We start from the raw sequence: 23,529 nt of genomic DNA, 5'->3' as shown, positions 1-23,529 counted from the left end.
AAGTGGGGTTTTTTTGTTTTGTGTTAAAAAAAGAGTCCAACGGGAAAAAAATTTTTTTTTTTTGAAAAAAAAAAAAAAAAAAAAAAAAAAAAAAAAAACACCTTTTCAGATTGGTTGGTGTACAACATGGATTACTTCTCTGTTTTGTGGAGTCTACTCTGTAAAAGCTCTCAGTAATTAGCAACCTGGTTAGTTTACATTCCTGCAACCAATCCAAACATTGCCTCCAAAAAGCGTGTCATTTACCAGACTCGGCGCTTTCTCCTGCTGAAGGGCATTTTTACTGTAACGGCTAGGCTAAAGCTCAGTACTTGTCTGTTTTGAGTGATGTCATTTTCATTTTTTCACTTAAAATATAAAGGCTTCATAGATCTAGAAAGATTTGAAACCTTCACAATGGCGTGTGGATATTTTTTCCATCTAGATCTTCATCCTTGCGATAAAGATGGAAAAAAATACAATCTGAAATAGTTGACTGTTGTCTTGGTGTATCTCAGGGATCTACACGGGGTTCTCTGTATTTTAGCATTAATATTAATGATGTATTAATACATTCATGTCAGGTGAACCCAGGTGGCTGTTTTCATAAAAATAAATTAGCCGCTGGCTGCAGAAGAACTGTCTGTTGTGATGGTTGTGATATCTGACTGGTTGCATAATCAGTCTTGATGTTGCTGTGTGTGTGTCTTCTTAAAGTCTGTAAATAGAGACCAGATCTATACATAACGTTGGAAGGGAAACACTGTCAATAGTACAAGGTGATAAGTGTTTTGGTGTAACAATAGATCAATGGATTGCTTTTAAAACACATGAACAAATAAGAATTAAGTTTATTTTTGATTGATTAAACCAGTTCTGCAAATGATTTCCTGAAGCAAAATTGAAACTTTTCCATGGAAAGGGACATGCAGAAAATGTCCAAAGTGCAGCAGAGAGATTTTTTATTTCTTTTTTTACTGCACTTTATATACTACAATATAAAAAAGATACTAATTTGGCCCCACGGCACAGATGGTGAATGCAGATGTGGAGTTTTTATTTTTAATCAATGCTTTTTGCGTTCTTTTTCAAGTCTCAAAGGCAGACTTTGGTGCACACAAATGTTAGTTTATTAATTATTAATTAAAATGGTTTCCTTTCTTCTAGTAAGACAAACGTATTAAAAAAAACTTTTAAAAAATGTGTTTACAGAGATTTAAACATACGTTTCCCACACAAAACTGACTTATTTATTGCTTGATTACAATATTTCAGGCTTAGTTTAATGTTGAGCAGGTAATAATTTATTGTCTTGCTAATATAGTTATTTAAAAATATATGTATTTTTTATGGCCTACAGGTATTTTTGACTTGACAAATTTAACCAATGTGACAAAAGGTTTGAGCAACACTGTGTATGGGAAACTTTCCGAATACTGTACCAACAGAATGAAGGAACATTGTCATGTTATTACTTTTTTTTTTAGATTTATCCTTTAAAACCTCAGTTATTATTCTATAATTTAACAAATTGTGCGCTTTAATCTTTTTATGTAATTTATGCACCACATTTTGTGGAGTAAACATGAAAATTAGCCTCTGTGACCAATGTCCTACATTGAAGGGTCTAATTTCCTTAATACCCATAGTGAGTTTTCAATAAGTTCTTGATATTGATTTCTCTGCGTGGACTTTCACCACTATTTACGGCTGTAAAACACACATTCCCACTCCCACTTTGGAGCGGCGACGTCTCCTTTAAGGCACCGCTGTCCCAGCCTGCTGCAGCTTCGCCCTCTTAAACTCAGCCACACCACAGAGCGGCTGACTTGACAAATCCTTAACCTACATTTTTACATCTCACCATGAACCATTTTCCCATAACACCAGGAGGAAAGGCTTCTTGCTGAGTTTTCAATAATGAACGATTAAGTCAAGGGTTTAACATGCTTTGGTAGATAATGGCCTGCAAAGGAGAAGGCTTTTAAGCCATTGAGTGCTTTCAGCCTAGAAAAGCACCAGTACATAAGAGCTGAACACTGTTGGGTCCGGTCTATTGTTCAAGAGACATCCGTCACGTTACGGTTAAAGAACCGTTTTCGTTTTATGATAATTATGTTCAATTTACATTTTTCTAACGAACTGCGTTTCTTTAAAACTTCACTTTTAATTTGTTTCTATAACTTGTGGCCTTAAAGGGAGCATTTTCTGTGTACTGTGTGTATCTTCCAGGCACGTAATCCCGTTTTATAGCACAATCAAAGTAACTGTTACCTTAAGTTGTATAAAAATGCTGCATATAACAAGCATGACTTGGCTCCAAGGTGGAGCTTTGTGGAAACAGACGGTGCTTTGTGAGAGAAACCCCAGAATGGTTGCCACGGGAGATTCAAGGATTCCTTAAACAAGCATAAAAGAAACATCTATTTTACATAATGCCCCATAATACCCATTTTAAAAATATGGATCAAGATGAGGAACATACAGCAGTGGCTGTATTGTCAACGCCTTAGACACATATACACACACATACAGCTGGTAACACAAAATTGTCAATGTTTGCCCTCCAGTGCTGTCTATCAATCTCTTTTTTTTATCAGGCTTGTACTCTGAAAAACCTGCCCTTAGATTCAAAAGAAGAAACATTTGTCTCTGCAATCTGGCAGCTGACGGTGTCTGCATACAGATGTTAGCCCTGGAGCGCTGAAACCAACACCATGCGGCTCAGGCTTTGTTTGACATGCAAGTTAGCTTTTGCTATATGCTTTTATCCCCCACTACTGCTCACGTTCCATTGTTTAGGTATGTCATCTGACTGTCCACTCCTACCGCATAAGGCACAGGTGTCAAACTCCAGTCCTGGAGGGCCACTGCCCTGCAACTTTTAGATGTGACTCTGCTGCACCACACCTGAATAGAATAATTAGGTCATTAGCAAGGCTCTGGAGAATTTATCTACACAAGAAGGATGGAATTAAGGCATTTCATTCCAGCGGTTTGTAGCTGTGGCACATCTAAAAACAGCAGGACAGCGGCCCTTGAGGACTGGAGTTTGACACCCCTGGCATAAGGGATGCCAGTTCTTTTGTTTTTTTTTTATTTAAACGTGGGGTTTTCTGTTGGAGTTCTGCTTTTCAAGAACAAAATGCTTTGCAAATCCACTGGCTAATGTTTGCAAATGACTGCTAAGGGAGGCAAATATTGCCAACTGTCATACACTACATATTGTTTTTGGGCTTTCCAGGTAGTTGGGTTGAAGTTTGCAGATTTCTACTGATATTGATTCGTTTGTTTATTTAGTTGGTTTTGCAAGCAGAACTAATGTATAGCCTTCCAATGTTGCAACATGGACTACATATATATATACTTGGTGGTGTTCTGATGTAGTTAGACGTGTGGCTTGTAATCATTCTCTCGAAGTGGAGGGGAGGAGGTTTGCAGAGCCAAATCAGCCTCAGCTGCCATAATTCTAGATGTCTCTTTCTGTATTTAGTCTGCAGCTCTCCACCTCCACACTGCTTATCTAAGTCCTCTGCATGTGTGTTTCTGCTCACTTAGAGAGGGAGAGAAACCCTTAGAAGTGGTGTGTGTGTGTGTGTTTTTTTTATATGCAGAAGTGTTTTTTTTTAAAGGGTGTCTCCCAATCATTTCATTTCCAAGAGATACCCTGACTAAATTCAACTCCAGTAGTTGTTGTGTGACCAACTTTCTGTGATATTATTTTGAGTTGTTTATTCACATTTTAAAATGAGTGCGCTATTTCAATGTGCAAAAATCTAACAAATCTGGATTTCCATGACAAAGTATTTTACAGTGATCTTCATAGTGAAAGAGAGAATACGTTCTCTCTGAAACGCCTCGTATTCAATGTTACGACACTCGTACCGAAACACTTTCTGAAAGTTTACGAAGCAGAAAGTCAACTGTTTATGTGAAATGCGTCCACAGTAGCTGGAGCGACACTGAAACGAGATTTCAAAACGGGGAAGAAACTTGCTAAATGTAGCTTAGCACTTCAGCTTCACAAACTCTGGTATATGTGCTGTGTGTGTGTGTTTTACCCGACACTTTATCAAAACTTTATAGTAGCTTTCTTAACTTTGTTGAGAGTGAGTGAACTGTGTTACCTTAGTGCACTTTAAAACTGTGCCGTTTATATTTTGCACTGACTTTCCTGAAGTATCTGGGACTTGGTATGTGTAAGTGCTTCTTGTTAAGTGGCTGATGAGCATTTTATGTTGTTATTAATACTGGGTCAGTACAGAGTTACATAATAATTGCCTCACACTGTAGACAAGAGTGATGCATTTCTTGTGGTTTTAATTTAGACTCTGTGCTCCAATGAGCTGAAGACTGTTTAATGTAAGGTTTAATGTCTCATTTACTTTCTTAACTCAGAAGTTTGCGTCTCCTTTTAGCTGAATAATTGAGAGGATCTGTTTGAACTGGATAAGTGATACATGTTTTCACCCTCAGACATTTAATATTTCAAATGATTTAATAATTTACTCCTTTTGTTCCCATGAACCTAGTGGCCACTTGAACCTTTCACGCTCTGCTTCTGTGCTAACTGGACCTCTGGCTTCATCAGCTGGAGAAATGCGCGATTCTGAAAGTCTTTTTCTGCTTTTTGTTGGAGTGTTTGTCCTCAGCTCAAGGCCTGTCTCTGGCTGTCCTCTCAACGTGGGCAAAAGGCCAGACTGCACCAGCTGTTTCTTTCTTTTTCTTCCACTTTATCTTCTCTCTCACACTTCCCGTCACCTTGCCTCATGAAACAGGCTGTGATACCTCGACCCGGTGGCGCAGCTTGTGACACTAGAGTTGATATCCACACATGTTGGCATCAGAGGAAGACCGTTTTTATTTATTTATTTTTGTGTAGTGTGTGTGTTTGACAAGAAAGAGGTCTTATATACTGTCCTATAGACTGAGCAGCACATATTGTAGTGCTGCTCAAATTCATATACATATAGTTATATCAGCAAATTGTAATTTCATTGTGTGTCAAATTACAAACAAATTAAGTAAAACAGCATTTCTGCTGGATGTAAAAAACTAACAAACAGTGGACGATATCACCATATAAGCATTTCGATAATAATTATTGATTAGTTTTTTGTTTTTATTATTTGAAATACCACCAAACTGATGACATGCTCCTGTTTCATCCACAGTTTTCACTCAGTGTTGTTCGTTTTTATGCAGTTATGAGGCGCAGTGGCAAAATCTGAAACTGCTGCTGCACCACTTACTCAACGGGTTGTTGCTAGGTAACCACGGAGCAAGTGAGTTGCTAGGTAACCAAATAGTGAGTGAGTTAGTAGCTGCCAACAACCTTGCTTAGTTTGCCGTGACTGATTGAGCATCTAAAGCCTGTCCTTTGCCTACATATCCCAGAGTGCTGTGCGGTTCCAGAGCTCAGTGAAATTTTTGAATATTTTATCAGACATTTTATCTATTGATATTAATCATGTGTCTGAATTTACTGTCCAGCCCCTAAAAGTAAATAAAAGATACATCAATGAAACACAAATAGATAAAACAAATAAGTCCAAAAATAATACTGCTTCTGGTAAATAATTTAATTTAGTCTTCTAAATAAAATAAAAATAATTGCTAAAAGTAACATAATAAAGTTAACAGAAATAAAATAATAAGTTAACAAACCTAAATGATGAAAAGAAAAACAAATACAAGCTCTTATCAGTTCTAATATTGATCCTGTGACAGACTCATAAGTGAATAGTGAAGGTCTGACCGGGTGTGGGTCACAGCCGGTCAGACCCAGTTAGCCAGTGAAAACAAAGCGGGCTGGGTCCAGGCTTAAGCCGCCTGGCTCTGCGTCGGCACGGGCTGCTGGCGTAGGCAATTTTTATTTATTTATTTTTCCCCCCCCCCTTTCTGTGAGGCTCACATTGGGAATTATCAGAGCATGCAAGCAGGGTAGTAGTGGCAGCAGTAGCAGCTAACATTGGGGATTGCAGCGGGTCGTGGACTTGACCCGATTTGTCAGTTTGATGACTTTAAACAACCGTCGCTCCTCCGGGGATTTTATTGGCTCGCAATTCAAGGAAAGGACAGTTTCCTTGTTTGGCCGAATGAAAATCAAGATGCGTAATTGCTTTATCAAAGGAGACGTTTGACATCAAAGTGCAACATCTGTGGAGGCTCTAATTATCCCAGGCTCTCCATGGACAATCTAGAGCACTTTGATATCTCAAAAGAAGCAGGCAGTTTGTTTCCAGGTAAGAACAGTGAGCGTGTTCAAAAAAAATTTTTTTTAATTAAATAAAAAGAGCGAGATTAGACACATTCATCATCAGGGCCTAAATCTAGGATGCTAAAGCTCCCTGATCATGCCAAGTCTTCAAATATAATTTAAATACGGGATGCTGTAAACCTCCCAGCGTGTTGTGGAAATTGTGCATAAAAAGCCTCTTCATCTGCTAAAGTTGTTTACGACTCTGCGGATCGACTACAGGGAGCGAGGGGTGAAAACGCATTTCTGTGTAAACAGTTTTCAGCCAATTAAATCATCTGAAGGAACGGGGTCTGGAGCGAGCGAATGCAAATGGGGGGGAGATATGAGCTGACGATTAAGCTTGGAGTAACAGGGGATACAAAGAGCTCACCTGATGATGATAGAGAGACAAATAGGTGCATGTTCTGTTGCTCGAACCAAATTAAGTTGCCGTAAACGTGCGCTGACCCAAAACTCTTGACCTTTATGGTTCCCATTCTTCTCTCTTCAAAGGAAGACGACAGCCTTCCCCTGGCTCGTTTGCTAGAACTATTTCACTTTCATTCCGCTTCCCGAATTATCCAGGAAGCCTGTTTTATTTTTTTTATTTTTTATTTTTTTTGTGCGTCTCAACGCCAAAATCGTTCCTCTAAATCACAACGCCGGGCGTACAAAATGAATATGCCACGTTGTTGCCATGGCGTGTTAGCATGCGTGTAGGAACCAGAAATAGACAACACAGATAACCGGAGCACACACATGTGCAGAGTTCATGTTCTTACTGCGGAGTGTGTGTCGAGGTGTTGTCGCACACAGAAGGGGAAGTGCCTGTGGAGGCTCAGATGGTGACAGATGGTTTGGAGACAAATCAGCCTGGGAGTCAGGATCTCCGTCCTGGGACCAGTAGCCCCTTTAAGTATCTTTCGAACAGCGTTTATTATTATCTATAGAAAACATAACTGTTTAATAATCCCTTTGTATAAACTCCCTTAGCGGGCGAATGTTTGCTTTGTGTGTGCACAGGGTGTTAAATGTTACGTAAGAACAGAATATTATACAAGTGAAGAGAGAAAGATTTTTTTTTTTTTTTGTCTTGCTCCATGTTGTACAACACAATGCATTTTTAGCTCTTCAAGCTGTACTTAGTGCCAAGGCCCTACAGCTGTGATTTATGACTTAATATGTGTACGGTTCAAAGATCTGCAGGATTTTTCCAGCGCATGTTGGTTTGCTTGAGCTGTACTGTGAAGAACCAAAATGACATGTATTTCCTCTGCAGCTTAATTGGAGCTGTGCAGGGAAAAAAAGGGCATATTTTACTGCATAGGGACTTTTAAAAAAGTTTTTAAATTCTTTTTACCCATTAAACAACAGAAAGTTACGACATCCTACAGCTAGTAGATGCTAGATGCTCCTTTAGGTTGAAACAGGTTTAGTGAAATACTTCTCGTAGACATCCACCAGTCGAAGGTTATATGGATCCAAAAGGGAAGTTTGGTCCACTTCTCTCATTCAGCAATGAGATATTTACTGCGGTTTCTTGCATATAAAGCTTAATTCAAATTACCCAGTAGCATCTGAACTGGATCAAGATCCGGACCCACGAGTTTCCACTCATCAATTCTCAGCCAGTCCCTTAATCCGGCTGACATTTTTGGAGACTTCATGTGGTCTGCTTTCAGGGTAAACGTCCATGGAAAGCCAAACATGAGCATTTTGCAAAGCCCTCCATTTGTTAGCTATTGTTAGTCAAATAGAACGATGAATATGGTATTTTTCAAACACCTCTTCACGTTGTTTATCAGACTCATGAGCTGCTGAAGTCCTAGGCCTACCGGGGCTCTGTTCTCAGTGGGACATGAAGAGAAAACCTCAAAAATGAGCTATTGTTGCACAGAATATCCTTTTTTTTCATGTTCTGTTCTGTATTAAGTATCAGGAAACGTTTATGTTAGCTAGTTAATTAGCATGCTATCTGCTTGAGTTGCCAGTTTGGAGTTGGCTATTCAATAGACATGCTACTAAAAGTATCAACTTTTAGCCTTGACTGATGCTCTTGCATTTTCCATGTGACGGCTGTCTGTGTTTTACATGACTGGACATATCATATTTACAAACGGCCAATGTTTTCTTCTTTGCAACAAAGTGTAGAAGCAATACAATGTCTAGCATCTCATTAAAAGGCTTTTCAACTTTTAAGGACTACGACATGACATTTCCACCGTCTTTTTGTTAATTATGTGTCTGTTTCAAGTGTTGCTTTTTGGTGCACTTTTGAATTTTCTTTTTGTTGCTTAATTAATTTGTTGATTTATTGAAGTAGTTTTTATGAAACAGCAACAACATATATGCATAGTATATGCAACATATAAACATTTTTAAACATTTTATGAATCCTGGTGTAAACCTGCAGGCTTTTAATAGCTTACTTACTTTGATTGTTAAGAAAATAAGTTATAAAATGTTTTCCAAATTGAAACATGTTGGGGTTTTTTTTTTATTTCTGTGCTGCTCAATAGAAACTGCCTGACTAATCATTACAGTTTGCTGACGCTGTCACAGCTCACTCCAGCTACACGCCCATAATTATGGGTTCGCAAATCTCTAATCCCGTCCACGTATGTCCAGACGCAGTGTTATCAATGAAGTGACATTGTTACTCTTCCGTAGAAACACCTCTCAGGCATTAGTCTGAACTTTGCAAAAGTGTTTCTTACGGTCCGAACATAAACTTAACCTCGAGAGGTGCTTGTGTGGCAGAAGCTGTGGAGTAAGCAGCTCCTCTGGCATGAGCTCCCAGAGGCCTGCGCAGTCAAAGTACCGCCCGACAAATGTTTGGACTGGTGTGAAAGAGGAGCTGCTAAAAGCTCTGCGGGAGTAAATTTGGACCGGGCACGTAAACAGGATCACCAGTTGTGTTACCAACACTCAGATGTACATTTGTTGTTGTGTCTCCTTGCAGCTGAGCTTGGACAACAAGACTTAAGCTTTTAATAATCTCATCCTCATGTAGGTCAGGGGTCACATTCTCACTCTGGATGCTTACAGACCACAATCAAATCTTGTTGCGCTGAAAGCAAGGTGTTGTACGGTTCGTAGGTTCTGATGTAACATGAAAGTTTTCTGAAAGTCTTCCTTTTTTTGGTCCAAGGCTCCTACCTTTTTATATGATTTTATCTCACCTTATGCCATGTTGCTTGACTAAGAGACTGCAGAATACGGCATCTGATTCAGATGAAAATATATGAAATCTGCTGGTCTATCCTCCTCTCGTATCTCCCCAACACCCTGCACGCTCACTCCTTGCTACGACCTTTCAACTTTAGCTGTGGCAGTGCCGCATCACCGCTCACCTTTATGTTCCTGCTGGGCATTGCCAATCTGCAGATGTAGATCCCTCAATCTAACAAGACAATATAGAGCTAGCTTCTTTCCTGCCATTATAAAGTTTTACTTATGGTTCCTTTTCTGCATTTTTGTCTCACTTTAAGATTGCAGATTGTTCAGGGGTTTTTTTTATATTGAACTTACATAACCTAATACAAAAAACAGGAAGCACAGTCTTTAAATAGGTAGGTAACTTTTGTAAAAAAAAAATTAAAAAGTGTTTGTTACATGTACACAAGCATTATTGATAGCAGTCAAACACTCCTCCTGGCTCTGATTGGTTGTTTATGACCGAGCGGTGTATTTCTGCAGATGGCAGTAGGATGACAAGGAGGAGTCGGAGGAGATTGATCTTTTTACATCTTATAAAGCCATGACACGAACAAATAAAGAACATATTGATTATGTAATTTACGTACTACGGCTTTAAGAGAAAACTGCAAAGAAAAGCGTCTCAAACGTTCTTCACGGCGCTTATAAGCAACATAGTTAGTTATAAACTAAACCAGTTGTTTCTTTATTGATCGTCATACATTTTTTCCCCTGTTATAAAACTGTGTGTGACACTAGTGTGACTTCAAAGCAAAAATAGAAGAAGAGAGTGAATACTTTGACAGCACTGCGCATGCAGAATGAAAATCTATCCCCGACTGAAGGTTTCGTCTTTCTAGAACATAATCTTCATGCACAAGGCCTTCATCACGTTCATTGTTAATACTCACACATCCTCACTAGGATCTGGCAGTCACTGCAGCAGCAGGTTATTTTGGACCATTTGGTCCCCAGAGCTCAATTTTCGCCTGCCGCTCTCCGTCTCACCCAACTTCTCACCTTATGATCTGGACTATTTTAATAACCATCACTTATCACTCGAGAATCTTCTTTAAACATGACCGTTCGCACTGCTGACGCCTTCATATTCACACTGTCAAGGTGAGCTAATCTACACCTTCCATCTTTACTCTGCTTCTTGCTTGAGTTCACATCCTCAAATGGTTGTCTTTGAGATCTTATTTGATGCAGGAATTTGACAAATGCTAGTGGTATTAACATTTTTTTTCCCCCCCCCCCCACAGAATTCTTTAAGCTTATAGCGTAAGTGTTTTATCACTGTGCCAAAGCCACGGGTGTCATGAGGAATTAAGCCTTCAGTTTGCTGATCATCTCACATTCATCGGACGTAGCGTTGCATTTTGAAACATTTAGAAATTTTAAAACCATAAGAATTTTTTTATAGGCTTTCCTGAAGTCTTTTGAAGGAGATGCTATAGAAGTGACTGTATTGAGCTCAGAGTAGCTCAGTGCTGCCCCTTCCTGGTCTGTTGCTATCATATGGTTAATAGCAGCCCATTGTACTTTTCATTCAGTTAAAAGAAAGGCTAATAAAGCTGTTTGGAAATACTAAAGATTGTGAGAAACATAGACAGCCATGAAGCTAAAAAAAAAAAAAAAATGCCAGCCATGAATTATTGAAGCAAAACTCTAGCAGGTACACTACACCAGCCTTTACTGCTGAGCAGCCAAGTTCTCGCTGCTCAGTTGCCTTAAATCTTCTAAAATCCATTTTTCACTCCTGAATCTTTAGCGATTGTAAATTGTGATGGTTGGTTTTTATTTTAATGCACACGTCCCAAAATGCCACCGGATGATCCTCAACCTTAAATCTATCCATCCCTTCATTTATTCCAGGTGTGTGTGACCCACTCAAGACTCGATTTTGTCCTTTAGACTCGAGTTGTACTTGAGTTGCAAAAAACGAGTTGCTGCGTCTCAGACTTTTGCATGTCTTGACTGTTCAAATTCAAGTCCTTGCGTCCAACCTTTACCTGGTGTAACCAAGAGGAAGTTGGTATGTAAGCAACAGATGCAGGTCTAACTGCATGTTTTACTGTGAAGGGACTTGATTACAAGCCTTATTCCCTTCTGATTCAGTTGCAGAGATTCACTCCACAACTTTGTTTTAATGCACTGACTACTGAAGGGATGTTTGCAGAAGACTCCTCCTAGCTTAAATCACAGCAGTGTCTAAATGTCTGTATTTTATTTAGCACAGTACACCTCAAGCACAGGCTCTGAAAATAATGAGAAGGTCAAAAACTCTGTGGATTTCAGCCAACAGCCGAAACGCCTGCATATGTGTCTATATCACATTTTTCATGGCTAAATGGATTGAATTAATTAAAAAAAGTGTCACATTTCTTTCTGTTTTTGGTGCTACAGTTAAATCAGCTTCCAATATAAGTTCTCTTATGCTAACGACCACTTTTCACACGGATGATTTGAAATTATAAGTAATTTTCTTATGACTCAAATTTATGGTTAAAAGTGGCTCGTTGTTTAAATGAACCCTAATGGATTTTTTAAAATTTGAACTAAAATAGCTAAAATGATGATTTTACTGTATTGAAACCGAGCATATGTAAACATGCCTGTGTGATAAAAGGTCTCTCCGTATTAAAAAACCTTTTTAAATCTGAAGCAATGTTCTGCATATTCATTTGTTGCCGCTCAGTTTTGTCTCCTCATTTTCTTTTTCTTCTTTAACCTCCTGCTTATGTTCCTCCTCGGTTCTCATGTTCTGTCCTCATCAACCCCCCACATCCTGGTGCTTTCCCATCAATTTATCTCTCCGTCTTTCCTGTTTGAGGCCACTAATTTAGCCTGGCTGGCTCTCCTCCCCCGGCAGCAAAGGAAACGACAGAGAACGATTTACATGATTGCATTTTTGCCACGTCTGTTTAAAGTTGCTCTGAGAACTTTACTCGGGTGACTCTGCAGTGTGTGCATCTGTAAGAGAATCCCTGCCAAGGCAGCAGAGTTAGTCATTCTCTCAAAGCAGATTTAATTAACACTTTGCAGCGAGTGACCCCTCTGTTACTAAGAAGCTTGTTGCTAAACTCTGTTTACACTCAATCGTTTCCTGGGTCTGCATATGTTTTAGTAAGGTTTTTATAAAAGCGTAGATGTTTTAAAAAAATTTAATTTTTGTAATGTTTGTTTGAACAGTCGTGCAGTTATTATCGGTGTCCACGAACTTCCTGGGACTGTTTGGAGCTTTAATGAATGATGCCTGCAACAGCAACAAGTGGATGCTGTCAAAACTACAACAATTAAAGATTAAAATAATTGACCCTAATGGTATTGTAACCTTGAAATGCCATTAAAACAAAACAGACATATTGGAAAACCCATGAAAAGTACACTTTTCTCCTGCCAGTGTAAATGTTTCTGGCCATTTTTTCTGTCTCTTCATCACTCAAAGTTATGAGGAGAGGCAGGAAAAAAATGGAATATTTTCAATAAGTACATATATTTTATGACAGATGCTAATCTAACAAATAAATTATTAAAGATTTATTTGTTTTCATTTAAATACTGTAAGCTAGCGACAGAGGGGGCTGAAGTTTTCTATGAGGATTAAATTCAAGCGATACCGCTTTAATTTATATTTTAAAAAATTGCGCACAGCAGACATGAGCTGTGCCAAAGCCGTAGCAGAGAGCGAGAGGAAAAACAAGAAGGTGGGGTGGAGGACTGTTGTCAGAAGACAGGGCTTCCTTGACCAGACTGGCACAATAGTTTTCTTTCACAGCTGCAACAACAGAGTCATGACATTTTGTTCTTGTGACCGGGCACTGCGCAAATTCCCAAACCAACAGAATCACAATAGGGCACACACAGAGGTCCCAATCACAGACAGGACGCTCTGAGAGCAGTGTACTTTCAACCTCAAGCTGGATGCAAACGTGAATGGTGGAAAATGTTATCATTTGGTGGCTGCATTCGCCCATATGTGAAGAGACGGTAAATCTATTTCCACTTGGGGATTCGTTAGTTTCAGGTGTTTTTCCATTGAGTCAAGCAGTGGTGGTTCTAGCATCCATCTGTCCTAGTGCCGCCCTGGGCAACCGCCCACATGACCCGCCACTAGAACTGAGTTTAAAACTTTTACAGATTTGTTGATGAAGGACGCAGGTTTTACCCTTTACCGTCTGTTGTTATTTCTGTGCCGTGCTAATGTGAGTTTCCTCTGGGTTGCCAGGTTTGCCAGGGTTTTCCAGCATGTTTGGGAAGAAGAAGAAACGGCTGGAGATCTCAGCCCCGTCTAACTTTGAGCACCGGGTCCACACGGGGTTCGACCCGCGGGAGCAGAAGTTCACCGGGTTGCCACAGCAATGGCAGAGCCTGCTGGCCGACACCGCCAACCGGCCCAAGCCCATGGTGGACCCCTCCTACATCACCCCCATCCAGCTGGCGCCAATGAAGGTACAACACGAATGTGCAGAGGGCATCTGGCCTGGGCGCCGAGGACAAGTCATTACCAATGTCTCCGTCTGTTGCTGTCATCGTTTGTCCGGCGTCATCGCTGTCTCCACTCACCCACGTCCCTCCTCTTTCTGTCTCTATAACGCTTTTCTTTTTTGCTGTGTTTTCTTGTTCCTGTCTTGAATCTTTGCTCTCTCTCTTTGTGTAGGTGTCGGTCTCTTCTCACCTCTTGTCTTCCCACCTGTTACCCTCTTCCATTAGAGAAACAAAATGGATACTCCTCCAATCTGGCCACCATAACCAAATATCTGAAATTGTAGCAGCGTTGTCTCCATTTTAATGCTTTAAACCTTCACTAAGTAGTTTCCTCTGACATTATACGGTGCACATTTACAAATCCACAAAGCTAACGAACCAAATATTTATTAAAACGTGTGATAAAACTCCTGCTAAAACTTAATTCTTGATTCGATATTGACGGAAACAATTTCCCTGCCTCTCAGTGTTGATCTAAAACAATTTTTATCTCTTCGATTTAGGGAGCTGTTACTCATAGAAAATTACTGATGTTTTCAAAAGTCTTTTAAAGAGATATTGCCATTACAGTGCCTTGCAAAACGCTTAATCGTAAAGTAGAGTAGAATTAGAAAAGCCGTGGTGGAGACTCTTCTTCCTATATCAACTCAAGCTCAGTCAGATTAAGTGTGGCGTGATGGTGAGCATCAGTCTTGTCTTGCCACAGATCCTCAGTTTGACTCTGAGCTGGACTTTGACTGGGCCATTTCAGGATTGCCTCTGTCCATCTTCCCACCAAGTTTCCCAGTTGTTTTCCCAGTTTCCCAAAACTGGGAAAACAAAAACCAAACATGCATAATTAAATCAAAAAACCAAAATGAAAGCAACAGCAAAATAGTCCAACAACGACAAGAGTAAAGTCAACGTAACATGTCCAAAAGGGAGTAGGAAGAAGCACGTGCTTAGTTGTTCTTATTTTCTAAACTACCAGTTACTAGTTGACATCAGTGTCCTGTCTCTTGAGCAGTTTTACTTCAACCTTCACAATTATACGTTACCTTATTGATCTTTTACAAACAAATCTCAGTTTTAAAGAAGTTTGCGGTTGGCAAGGCACTGCACATGGCAGACGACGCAGCGCTAAATCCGGTGGGACTTTTGTCCCAAAACATCTTAATAAAACCACTCTCTAAAAAACAGATTTTCTGGAATTTATCTGATTTACTTCTTTTTTTCCATCTAACATTTAAACCTGTCGTCATGTGAAATCATCTTGCATGCCGATGCTCCTCTTCAGTCTGTGCAACTCCTCTGTGAACTTGTGTTTCCTCTCCTCTCTCTGAGTGTCTCCTCTGATGTGTTGTTGTTCATTGGTTTTCCGCTTAATACGTCACTTTGACACGTTCAGTCCATTGAAAACAGTCAGTGACTATTTATGCCTCCCCCGCCCTCCCGTCTTACACATGGGAAGATTTCTCAAATTGCACCTTGATGCTTGTGCTCAACTTTCAGTCGGTTGCACCAGAACAAGGTTTTTGTTTGCTCAAATTGAGCCACAGTTTCTCTGCTAACGTAAATCTTGTGTCGTTTGTAACTGAGCACTCATACAGGAGCCCGTATTGCTTAGAAGCACTTCCCCCCACCACATTGTCTGTTAGTCCTAGAGGAACCGCTTTCGGGTCCTCCTGACAAGAACACCTGAACTCAGTGAAAATTCAGTAACGGAGAACAGCAATATGCCACAGGAGATATCTCTGAAGAGGGGGAAACAAGAAAAAATAATTCTCTTGCTCTCTTCACAGATATCTCCCCAGAAAGTCCGGTCGTCTGAAACGCCGTTGCCCAAAGTATGACCTCCTCTTTCCTTTCTGTTTTCAACCCCTACTTCCCTCCTGCCCCTCCCCTCCTTTTATTTTATTTTATTTTATTTTTTTCTTTTCCTAACGGCCACCTTCACACAGTCCAAACTCAGCCGTTTTGTTCCCACATGTCTTCCCCTGCTGCCATGCATTTTCAGGTGGAGGTGGAATGTCAGCAGGGACAGGGAAGAAACGGAGAACGACTCCACACATGACATAACCACATCGCTGTGCCGAAAGTCTTTTCTTAGAACTCCATCCCCACTCCTCCTTTTGTTGTCTTGCGCATGAAAACCTCCGTAGGAAAGATAAGACTTAAACTCCGGCGGCATGCTTCCCTTTTGTTTTCCCAATTGCTGCAGAGCACCATTGAAAATGATGATAAAGATAATCATGATGATGATGATGATAATGATGGTTGCTGTGATGTGAAGTGCATGTTGTCATGGCAGCTGATTCTGCTCTGACGGAGGCCAGCGCTCTGTAGAAAATGGGTCACGGAGGGTTTGCATGTGTTAGAGGAACCCTTCGTTTCATGTCGTCTTTGAACTCGAGCTGCTCAAGCTTGGGGCGGGCGTAGGGACATTTCCTGTCCTCTTCTTTCCCTCTTTAGCGCTGCTTCTCTGCTGTTTCCAACACATTAAAACACAGTTAGCATGCCGGATCATGACGGCACACGACTTTGTGGAAGTTGAGAGAACCATCGGCAAATTTGTAAAAGGGGGAAAAAAAAAAGAAAAAAAAAATCAGAGATAGAAATATTTTTTTTCTTTTTTTGTCAGGCTCCACTTTCTTTTCGGCATCTTCAGGTGACGATCACACTGACCCTAACTCCTAAAACCGAATGAACAGGTTAGGATGAAATCAGAACAAAGCATTGCTTACTCCAAGCAGATGGTTTGCTGAGACATTAATTGTTGTCCAAGCTGTTGAAGGAATTAGTTTTAGTCCAAAATATTCTCCAAAATCTTGCAAGTCTTTGGAGCTACTAAACTTCAAATGTGCCTCGAGATGAGCTTACTTGTCTTTTCTTTTCTCCAGTAAAAAATTAATGTTTTATTTATTTATTTATTTATTTTTTGCACCTTCACTGTAAATTTGGGAGTTGGACGTTTGCAGTTGTAAAGCAAATCGAGATAAAGTAACATCATTCCTGTGACGTAAACTCATTTTAATCAGATTCCAGAGAAAGTGCTGGAAGTTCTAACCAGCTTGATGGACCACACAGTAATGAATAACTGCCTTACTTCTCACCTGTCGCTGTGCACTACTGGTCAGCTGGCTGAAATAAGGCTACCACAATATTCCCTGCCTTAAGTCTGTTTGGGTGGTTAGGAAATATGTCTAGTTGCGAAAAATATGGAAAGGTCTTGGTGTGGAAACCTCAGTGCTTCAATAGTGACAAATGTGAAAAGCTTATTTTTTAAACAGTTCTAAAATTTGGAGTAAAATTACACTGGACCGACAGTTTTCACTGTAAAATAGTTGCTTTTGAATTGGATTCAAAAATGCTCATCGGAAATTTCCAAAATTCTCAAAAAAATTTCTTATTTTTTTGCCTCAAGTGAGGCAAAATAAAATTTCTTCATTAAAATAACTTATTAGGATGTTTAGAGTAAAACATCAGGTGATGATGTCAAACCATATCTCAATTGATTTAGCTTAGACTAAAGATAAAGACTTGCGACTTGGAAAGCTAGCATTCAGAACTTTCTCTTTCCAAACCATAAAAAAGATAGCAAACAGCTGTCCTTGCCCTGTATTTGTGGTTTTTTATTCCTTGCACTTGCCATTTATTTCCCAGTCTTGCCTCTTGAATTTCATTAGTGTTTTTTTTTTATTTTACTGTTTTTTGTTAGTTTTTTTTGGGGGGGAGGGGGGTGCTCAGTGTTTTCAAGGTTATCACTTACCTTACTTTGTTTTTCTCTTCCAGGTACAACGATCTTATTATATGAAGTCGTCCCAAAAAAGATATTTCATTCATGCTTTTGTTCTTCAGGGCGATTTATGCTTCATTTTTTTTACATTTAGTCATTATTGCATCATGTTGGTTTTCAGGAAGTAATTATGTGTAATCCTGTAAAATCTATGTGATTAATATCTATCGTTTAATGTGTTCATCGTCATCTTTAGTCCGTTGGTTGGATGGTTAAACTCCTGGCTTGATAACAGTTGCTTAAAAACTGTTATCAAGCCAGGAGCGACTTATCTCTTAAGCAGCAGACTGCAGGTTTGCTATCAGCTTTTTATACTTGTTGCTCTGTTAGTTAGAAAAACAAAAAGGTGTGAAATGCAATTATAAAAACTACTAAAAAAACTAAATTCAGCAATGAGTTATTTTATATTTTTGCTCTCATACCACAAAATAAGGTCAATATTGTTAGAGCAGTTGTAATCATTATGTCACAAATTAACAACAGTTGGAAATACATTAGATTTTTTTGTTTTAAATAAAAACTATCATGTCATGTTTGAGTTTCATACTTTGAAACTCAAATGAGTTGATGGCTGTTACAGCCTGATGGCTACACGATTCAATTTCACTTAACTTGCTAACAGCTGAAAAAAGAAACCAGCAAATGCTAGAAACAAAATATTATATCATGTCATCATTAAAGAAGTGCCAACCAAAATGACAATGGGGATCAACAAAACTCTCAACGGAAAACCCTTAGTGGACTTACTCTAAAAATGGCGAAATGTATGCTCACATTGCGCCCTGACGATTAAAAAAAATCTGGAGAAATATTCTGATCCTCCCAAAAATCTTGAAGAAACAAGGAAAAATAAATGTGAAAAGATGCATTTGTTGGGTGGGGAAAATGGTCAGAGGGAAATAAAATAACTTACAAGCTGTGAGATTTGCCAAGGTTATTCCTTTTATAAGTACTAATTATTGACTTTCCCTTTCCCAACTTTTCTTTTTTCCATTTCAGAATTGTAAACAAGGGGAACATAAATGCAATCTCTCAGGAAGCATCAGAAATACATAATCTTCAGTTTAATGTTGTCATGGTTGGATTTTGTTCTCCTGGTTTGACAGGTTTTAACCCTTAAAATATTAAACCTGGGTCACTCGCGTCTATAACCACCTGCTCTTCCTCACACATATGGAAACTAACAGATTCGTGGGTCAGTGTACAAGCTTCATCCATTTGGAAGATTAATTCTTGATCTATATTTTCGAGATTTCTATTATTAGATGTACGGACAGTTTTCAGGAAATCAGTACTGCTGTGTGTGCGTGTGTGTGACCATGGCTTCCAAGGTGGGCTCTGTTATTTATAGGGTCCCACCCGTGGCTCCATATCTTCCTCTCCTGGATGCTGACACTTAATGCTAGCTTGTTCTTCGTGGCAGACTCTCTCCCCCCACTGCCTCCAGCTCTTTCTACGACGGCTGTGTGCGAAAGTGTTTATGCTCACCCCAGGAGGGCGTGAATAACGCCGCCTCAAGTCTGGCACACCTCCGGAGATGTCTTCATTCAGACAAGGTGCCGTAAAAGGCTGGCATATTGAATGCGCGTGTTAACCTGTTGGCGTGTAGATGCTACTGTTAGACGATACCTAATGAGCATGTAAACACGGTCAGTGTGGCCTCAGGTTCTGTCGCTCGTTGTTTATTCGCAGGTTTGTAGTTTTTGTCGCCGGACTGCTCACCTCAGCCGATAATTTGTATCGCTTAAAGGCTTCACTCTCTCGCATCTACTCTGTTTCACCCAGTCTCCGCAAGCCGTTAGCACACATGCTAATCCAGAACTCGGCAAACTAACCACCAAGGGGCCCCCTCAGTGGAGCTGATTTTTTATTTAGTAACGATTTCTGTCATTATAATAACAAAAACACACAATTTCACCATGAAGTGATTTGTTTTACAATAACATATGTTTGATAATGTATGCAGTAATCCTTATTTTATGGACAAATGGAAAACAAATAAATTGCTCTTGGGGGCCATCTGGTGGCCGCGGTAGGTACCGCACGCTTCGCCTGTAACATGAGCTTTCGTGCTATGTGCAGAGCATCCAAACGTCCAAAGCTCCGGTCAGAAGTTCAGTTAGCAAAACAGTGCTTCAAAAAAGGATTTATCCTTCAGGGAGGGAGAAAAGAGGAAGAATAGAAAAAAGCCAAGATAAAGGTTTGTTTTAATATGTCTTCGTAATGTTTATAAAGAAATTTGTGTAGCTGCTAATAGAAAATTAGCTTTATAACTACCTTGAACGGTTCAATTCAACAGCCAAACATTTAAGTCAGCGTCTTTGTGTGAAGCTGAGTTTTAACTTGAAATGAGTTGATTCTCATGGTTGGTTCAGCTTTTTTTTTTCTTTTTTTCTTTTGCTTCAAAAGATAACGTTTGATAAGAACAATTAAAACTTCTCAATGTTTGACTTTGTCTAGCAAAATGTTTTCCATCAGGCTACATGATTGCTGCATTAATATATGAATCAGCTATTCTATGCTGTAGTTGGAGATAGGTTGTTTGCTACTGATAATTTTGTGGCTAAAACAAACAATATTTTCACATTAACTTCTAAGTTATGTGAAAGTTCTGTTAAAATATTTTCAAGACTCAGAATCAACCCAGTACCAGTCCACATCCTCAGGGGAGAAAAACTCCCCCGGTGTAAATTTATTTTTTTAACTATTGGAGTTACTCTTAAGAGAAATTTATTTAATCATAGAATGTTATGAATATATGTGTGTGTATTCCATCTTAAGTTGGGCTGGACTGATTGCAGTTCTCTGGCCAATTACCAATCTTTAAAAAGCCTGACCTGCCGATTTTGATTTTGGCCAATACCAATTTTTTTTGTCTGAAATGTCGCTAAAGGTAGTAAGAAAGTCACTGAGTTGGCAACAGAGGGGTGAATATTGTTACATGCAAACATGCAGACCTGCCCTAGTGGGCCGGTCTGTCAGTCAAACCTCTCACTGTAGAGCAGAAGAGGATAGAGGCTGACTTTTAAACCTTTGCTAACGAAAAAAATTAGATCAGGGGATAAGATGGGTGTAAGTATCGGCCAATCACGATTCCCCAAAATGAAGGAAATCAGTGGCCAAAAATCAACTGGCCGATAAATGTAACCTATATTATACATGCATAGGATATAATGTAAACAGCAATGGCAGAAATGCAATAAGTTTATAGCAGGTGCGTGAATGATCTAATGATCGGACTGCAGATTGCAGCCAGTCCACATTGTTAGCAGAACTAGAGGGCCCCAAAACCAAATTTCACTTAGGGCCTCATGGAGGCTTGGGCCAGCCTTGGAAACGATGCCTTAGCAACGTCTCCGTGTGTCTCTAAAAGTGTCAGCAAATGTTTAGTTAGTGCAAAAAACAAAAAAACAAAAAACACTTTACTGCATAGTGTGATTTGGTGTTGAACACAAACACCAAATCACAATCACTAAATTGTTTGTGTTCAACGCCAAGTGTTACAACTTAAATGTACTTGAGCTAAAGGTCTGAAGCAGATGTCCACACACTTTTTCATCAGGACTTTCTGGTGAAAAGCAAAATGTTTGGCTACGTCAATTTTAAAGTTTGTTTGTTAAACCATAAACACTGATCTCACTAGCAAGGGAGAACTTCAGTGAATTCAGTGTTTTCTGACCACCTATAAGTCGTTGATGGGCACTAAAAATAGTTTTGGTTAGCTGTCTACTCCTGGGAGAGCTCACAAGTGTGCCAATGTGCATTACAGCTCTCAATTTGGCACAAATGCATCCTAATGCCTTAGAAATTGCTTGGTAGTCCATTCCATTGTTATAAATGTCAATAATTGTGCTGCTTGATTCTTCAGCCTGGCAGAAAAAATATGCCTAGTTATGGCTAGTGAAACTGAACAAATAAATGTGATCAAAAACATTTAATTTCTGAAATAATAACAGCAGAGGGGATTGCTTTTTCCACATAAGGTCAAGCCGGTCAGGTTTTTTTCTTCTTGGTAATAAAAAATAATTAATTAAAGACCTCAATATGATCTTTGCCTGATATTAACACTTTAAAGGAACAGCACAGTAGCGGGCCTGTAGGTGTGTGCGTAGGTAGCTGTGTTAATTCATTGCATTCATTAGCACTGCAAGTGAAGAGCAGTGTCTTGTATCAATATCAGGTTTGTGTTACGCTTTGGCTTTGGCACCTGTAAATCGCAGGGTCCTTTGGAGCTGATGAGGCATTTACCACATTGACATCTGTGTTAGTGTTTGTCTGTGCTGGTAGATTGATGTGTTTGTGCATGTCTGCATGGACATTTAGGGCTATTGGCTTGTTAATGCCGTCTGCTGGACCCTGGTATCTCGTGTTTCCTCAACACTAAGCCTGTATTACATTTCTTGGTTCGTTTAGGCCAGTGTTTCCCCAACCCTAGCCCTCAAGACACACTGCCCTGCTTGTTTTTATATATATATATATATATATATATATATATATATATATATATATATATATATATATATATATATTTGTGTGTGTGTTTTTCTGCTTCTGCACACTTGATTTGAATTGATGGCTGATTAACAGGCTTTTGTGGAATTGCAATCATCTGAATCAGGTGTGTTAAAACAGGCAAACGTCAAAAATATACAGTGACTTAAGAGACTGAAAGATGGGTAATCACTTTAGTACAACTGACTAGTCACGTTTGAATAAATCGTTTGGTTAAAATCCTCTCAGACCTCAAGATGCACCAATCAGCATTCTCTTACTTACTTTTTAACTTATTCTGTTTGAAGTTTCAACCTGCTGATGCCACTTTGAGCTGATCAGTTCAGCTGGTCGTTAAGAACCGTAGTATAAAATTATAAAAACAGCATTTTAAATAGTCCTTATAGTCTAGCGTCCAGTCTATAATTAACTGTAGATGTAGACCTGTAGAGAAATGCAGTGTGTACAGTATATTACCTAGCATTTTTTTGATTTGCAGTAATGTCATTGTGAGTATGTGAAAGCTGCGCTTTCAGACTAAGAGCGAGATCATAACAGGTAATTTTCTTTGAAGGTCATGTTGGCACAGCTTGAATGAGGTGGTATTCTCAGCTGGTGCTGCGTAGCGCTTATGACAGTAAAGGAATGAGACCGATTGTCGGCGATTCACGTGGATTTTTTTCTTGTAGTAGAAAATAAAAAGTTATTCTTAATTTGACACATCAAGACAGAGACCGTCTCCTGGAAGTGCTTACTTGATTTCCTTACGGACGCCTGCTCTTTCCTTATATTCCCTACTCTATGTGCAATCTTTTAATATTTTTTAAACAGTCTGCTGCTGCTCCCCAGATATCTGAGCTGTAGGTTTACATGTAGTGCAGGTAGAGTGTAGGTGGAAGTGGTGGGGATATTTTAGGGAGCTGAACAGCTTGCTGCAGTAAGACCCATTATAGCTCCACTGAAAATATCTTGACTTGCATCACGTCAGAAATATGCACTCGAATGCAGAATTTTGAGGCAAATGTGCAGAAGATCTTGTTTAGGTGACATATTGCTGTCTGTTTTATTTTAACAATGTAAAAGTATGAAAGGAACAAGTCATTTCCTTGTTGATGATCTCACAACCAAGGCTTTTAAAAATGATTTGTGGCCGAGTCCGTGCCTGAGTGAGTTCTTCTTACCTGTTAGGTCTACTGTTTGCCAATTTTGTCAAATGTCTTTCTGCTTATTGCACAACCGTTTTCAAAACTACATCCTATTTGGTGCACGGCTGCACCAAATTAGAAAAAAGAAAAATGCAATATGTGAAAATAATTGTGACTGTTATGACTGATCACAAATGTCTGGAATATTC

At 39.4% G+C, this 23,529-nt stretch overlaps 1 protein-coding gene across 4 annotated transcripts in view; it reads left to right on the top strand.

The window, feature by feature from the left end:
- pak5 (p21 protein (Cdc42/Rac)-activated kinase 5) overlaps positions 1-23,529 on the top strand; it is a 72,210-nt gene that overhangs the window by 21,746 nt on the left and 26,935 nt on the right. Inside the window, exons 1-3 of one of the 4 annotated variants that reach the window (XM_015044111.1) lie at positions 5,957-6,224; positions 13,650-13,873; positions 15,691-15,735. In XM_015044111.1, coding sequence (XP_014899597.1) covers positions 6,170-6,224; positions 13,650-13,873; positions 15,691-15,735 — 324 coding nt within the window. In that variant the 5' untranslated portion in view covers positions 5,957-6,169. Of the gene's footprint in view, positions 1-5,956; positions 6,225-13,133; positions 13,412-13,649; positions 13,874-15,690; positions 15,736-23,529 lie in introns of those variants that run through there. The other 3 variants (XM_015044114.1, XM_015044113.1, XM_015044112.1) reach the window with 3 other exon arrangements.

The sequence above is a fragment of the Poecilia latipinna genome, unplaced genomic scaffold, assembly GCF_001443285.1.
Source record: "Poecilia latipinna isolate Pla-1442-1.1 unplaced genomic scaffold, P_latipinna-1.0 Scaffold663, whole genome shotgun sequence".
Classification (NCBI taxonomy): Eukaryota; Metazoa; Chordata; class Actinopteri; order Cyprinodontiformes; family Poeciliidae; genus Poecilia; species Poecilia latipinna.
This window is presented reverse-complemented; position numbering and strand designations above follow the sequence as displayed.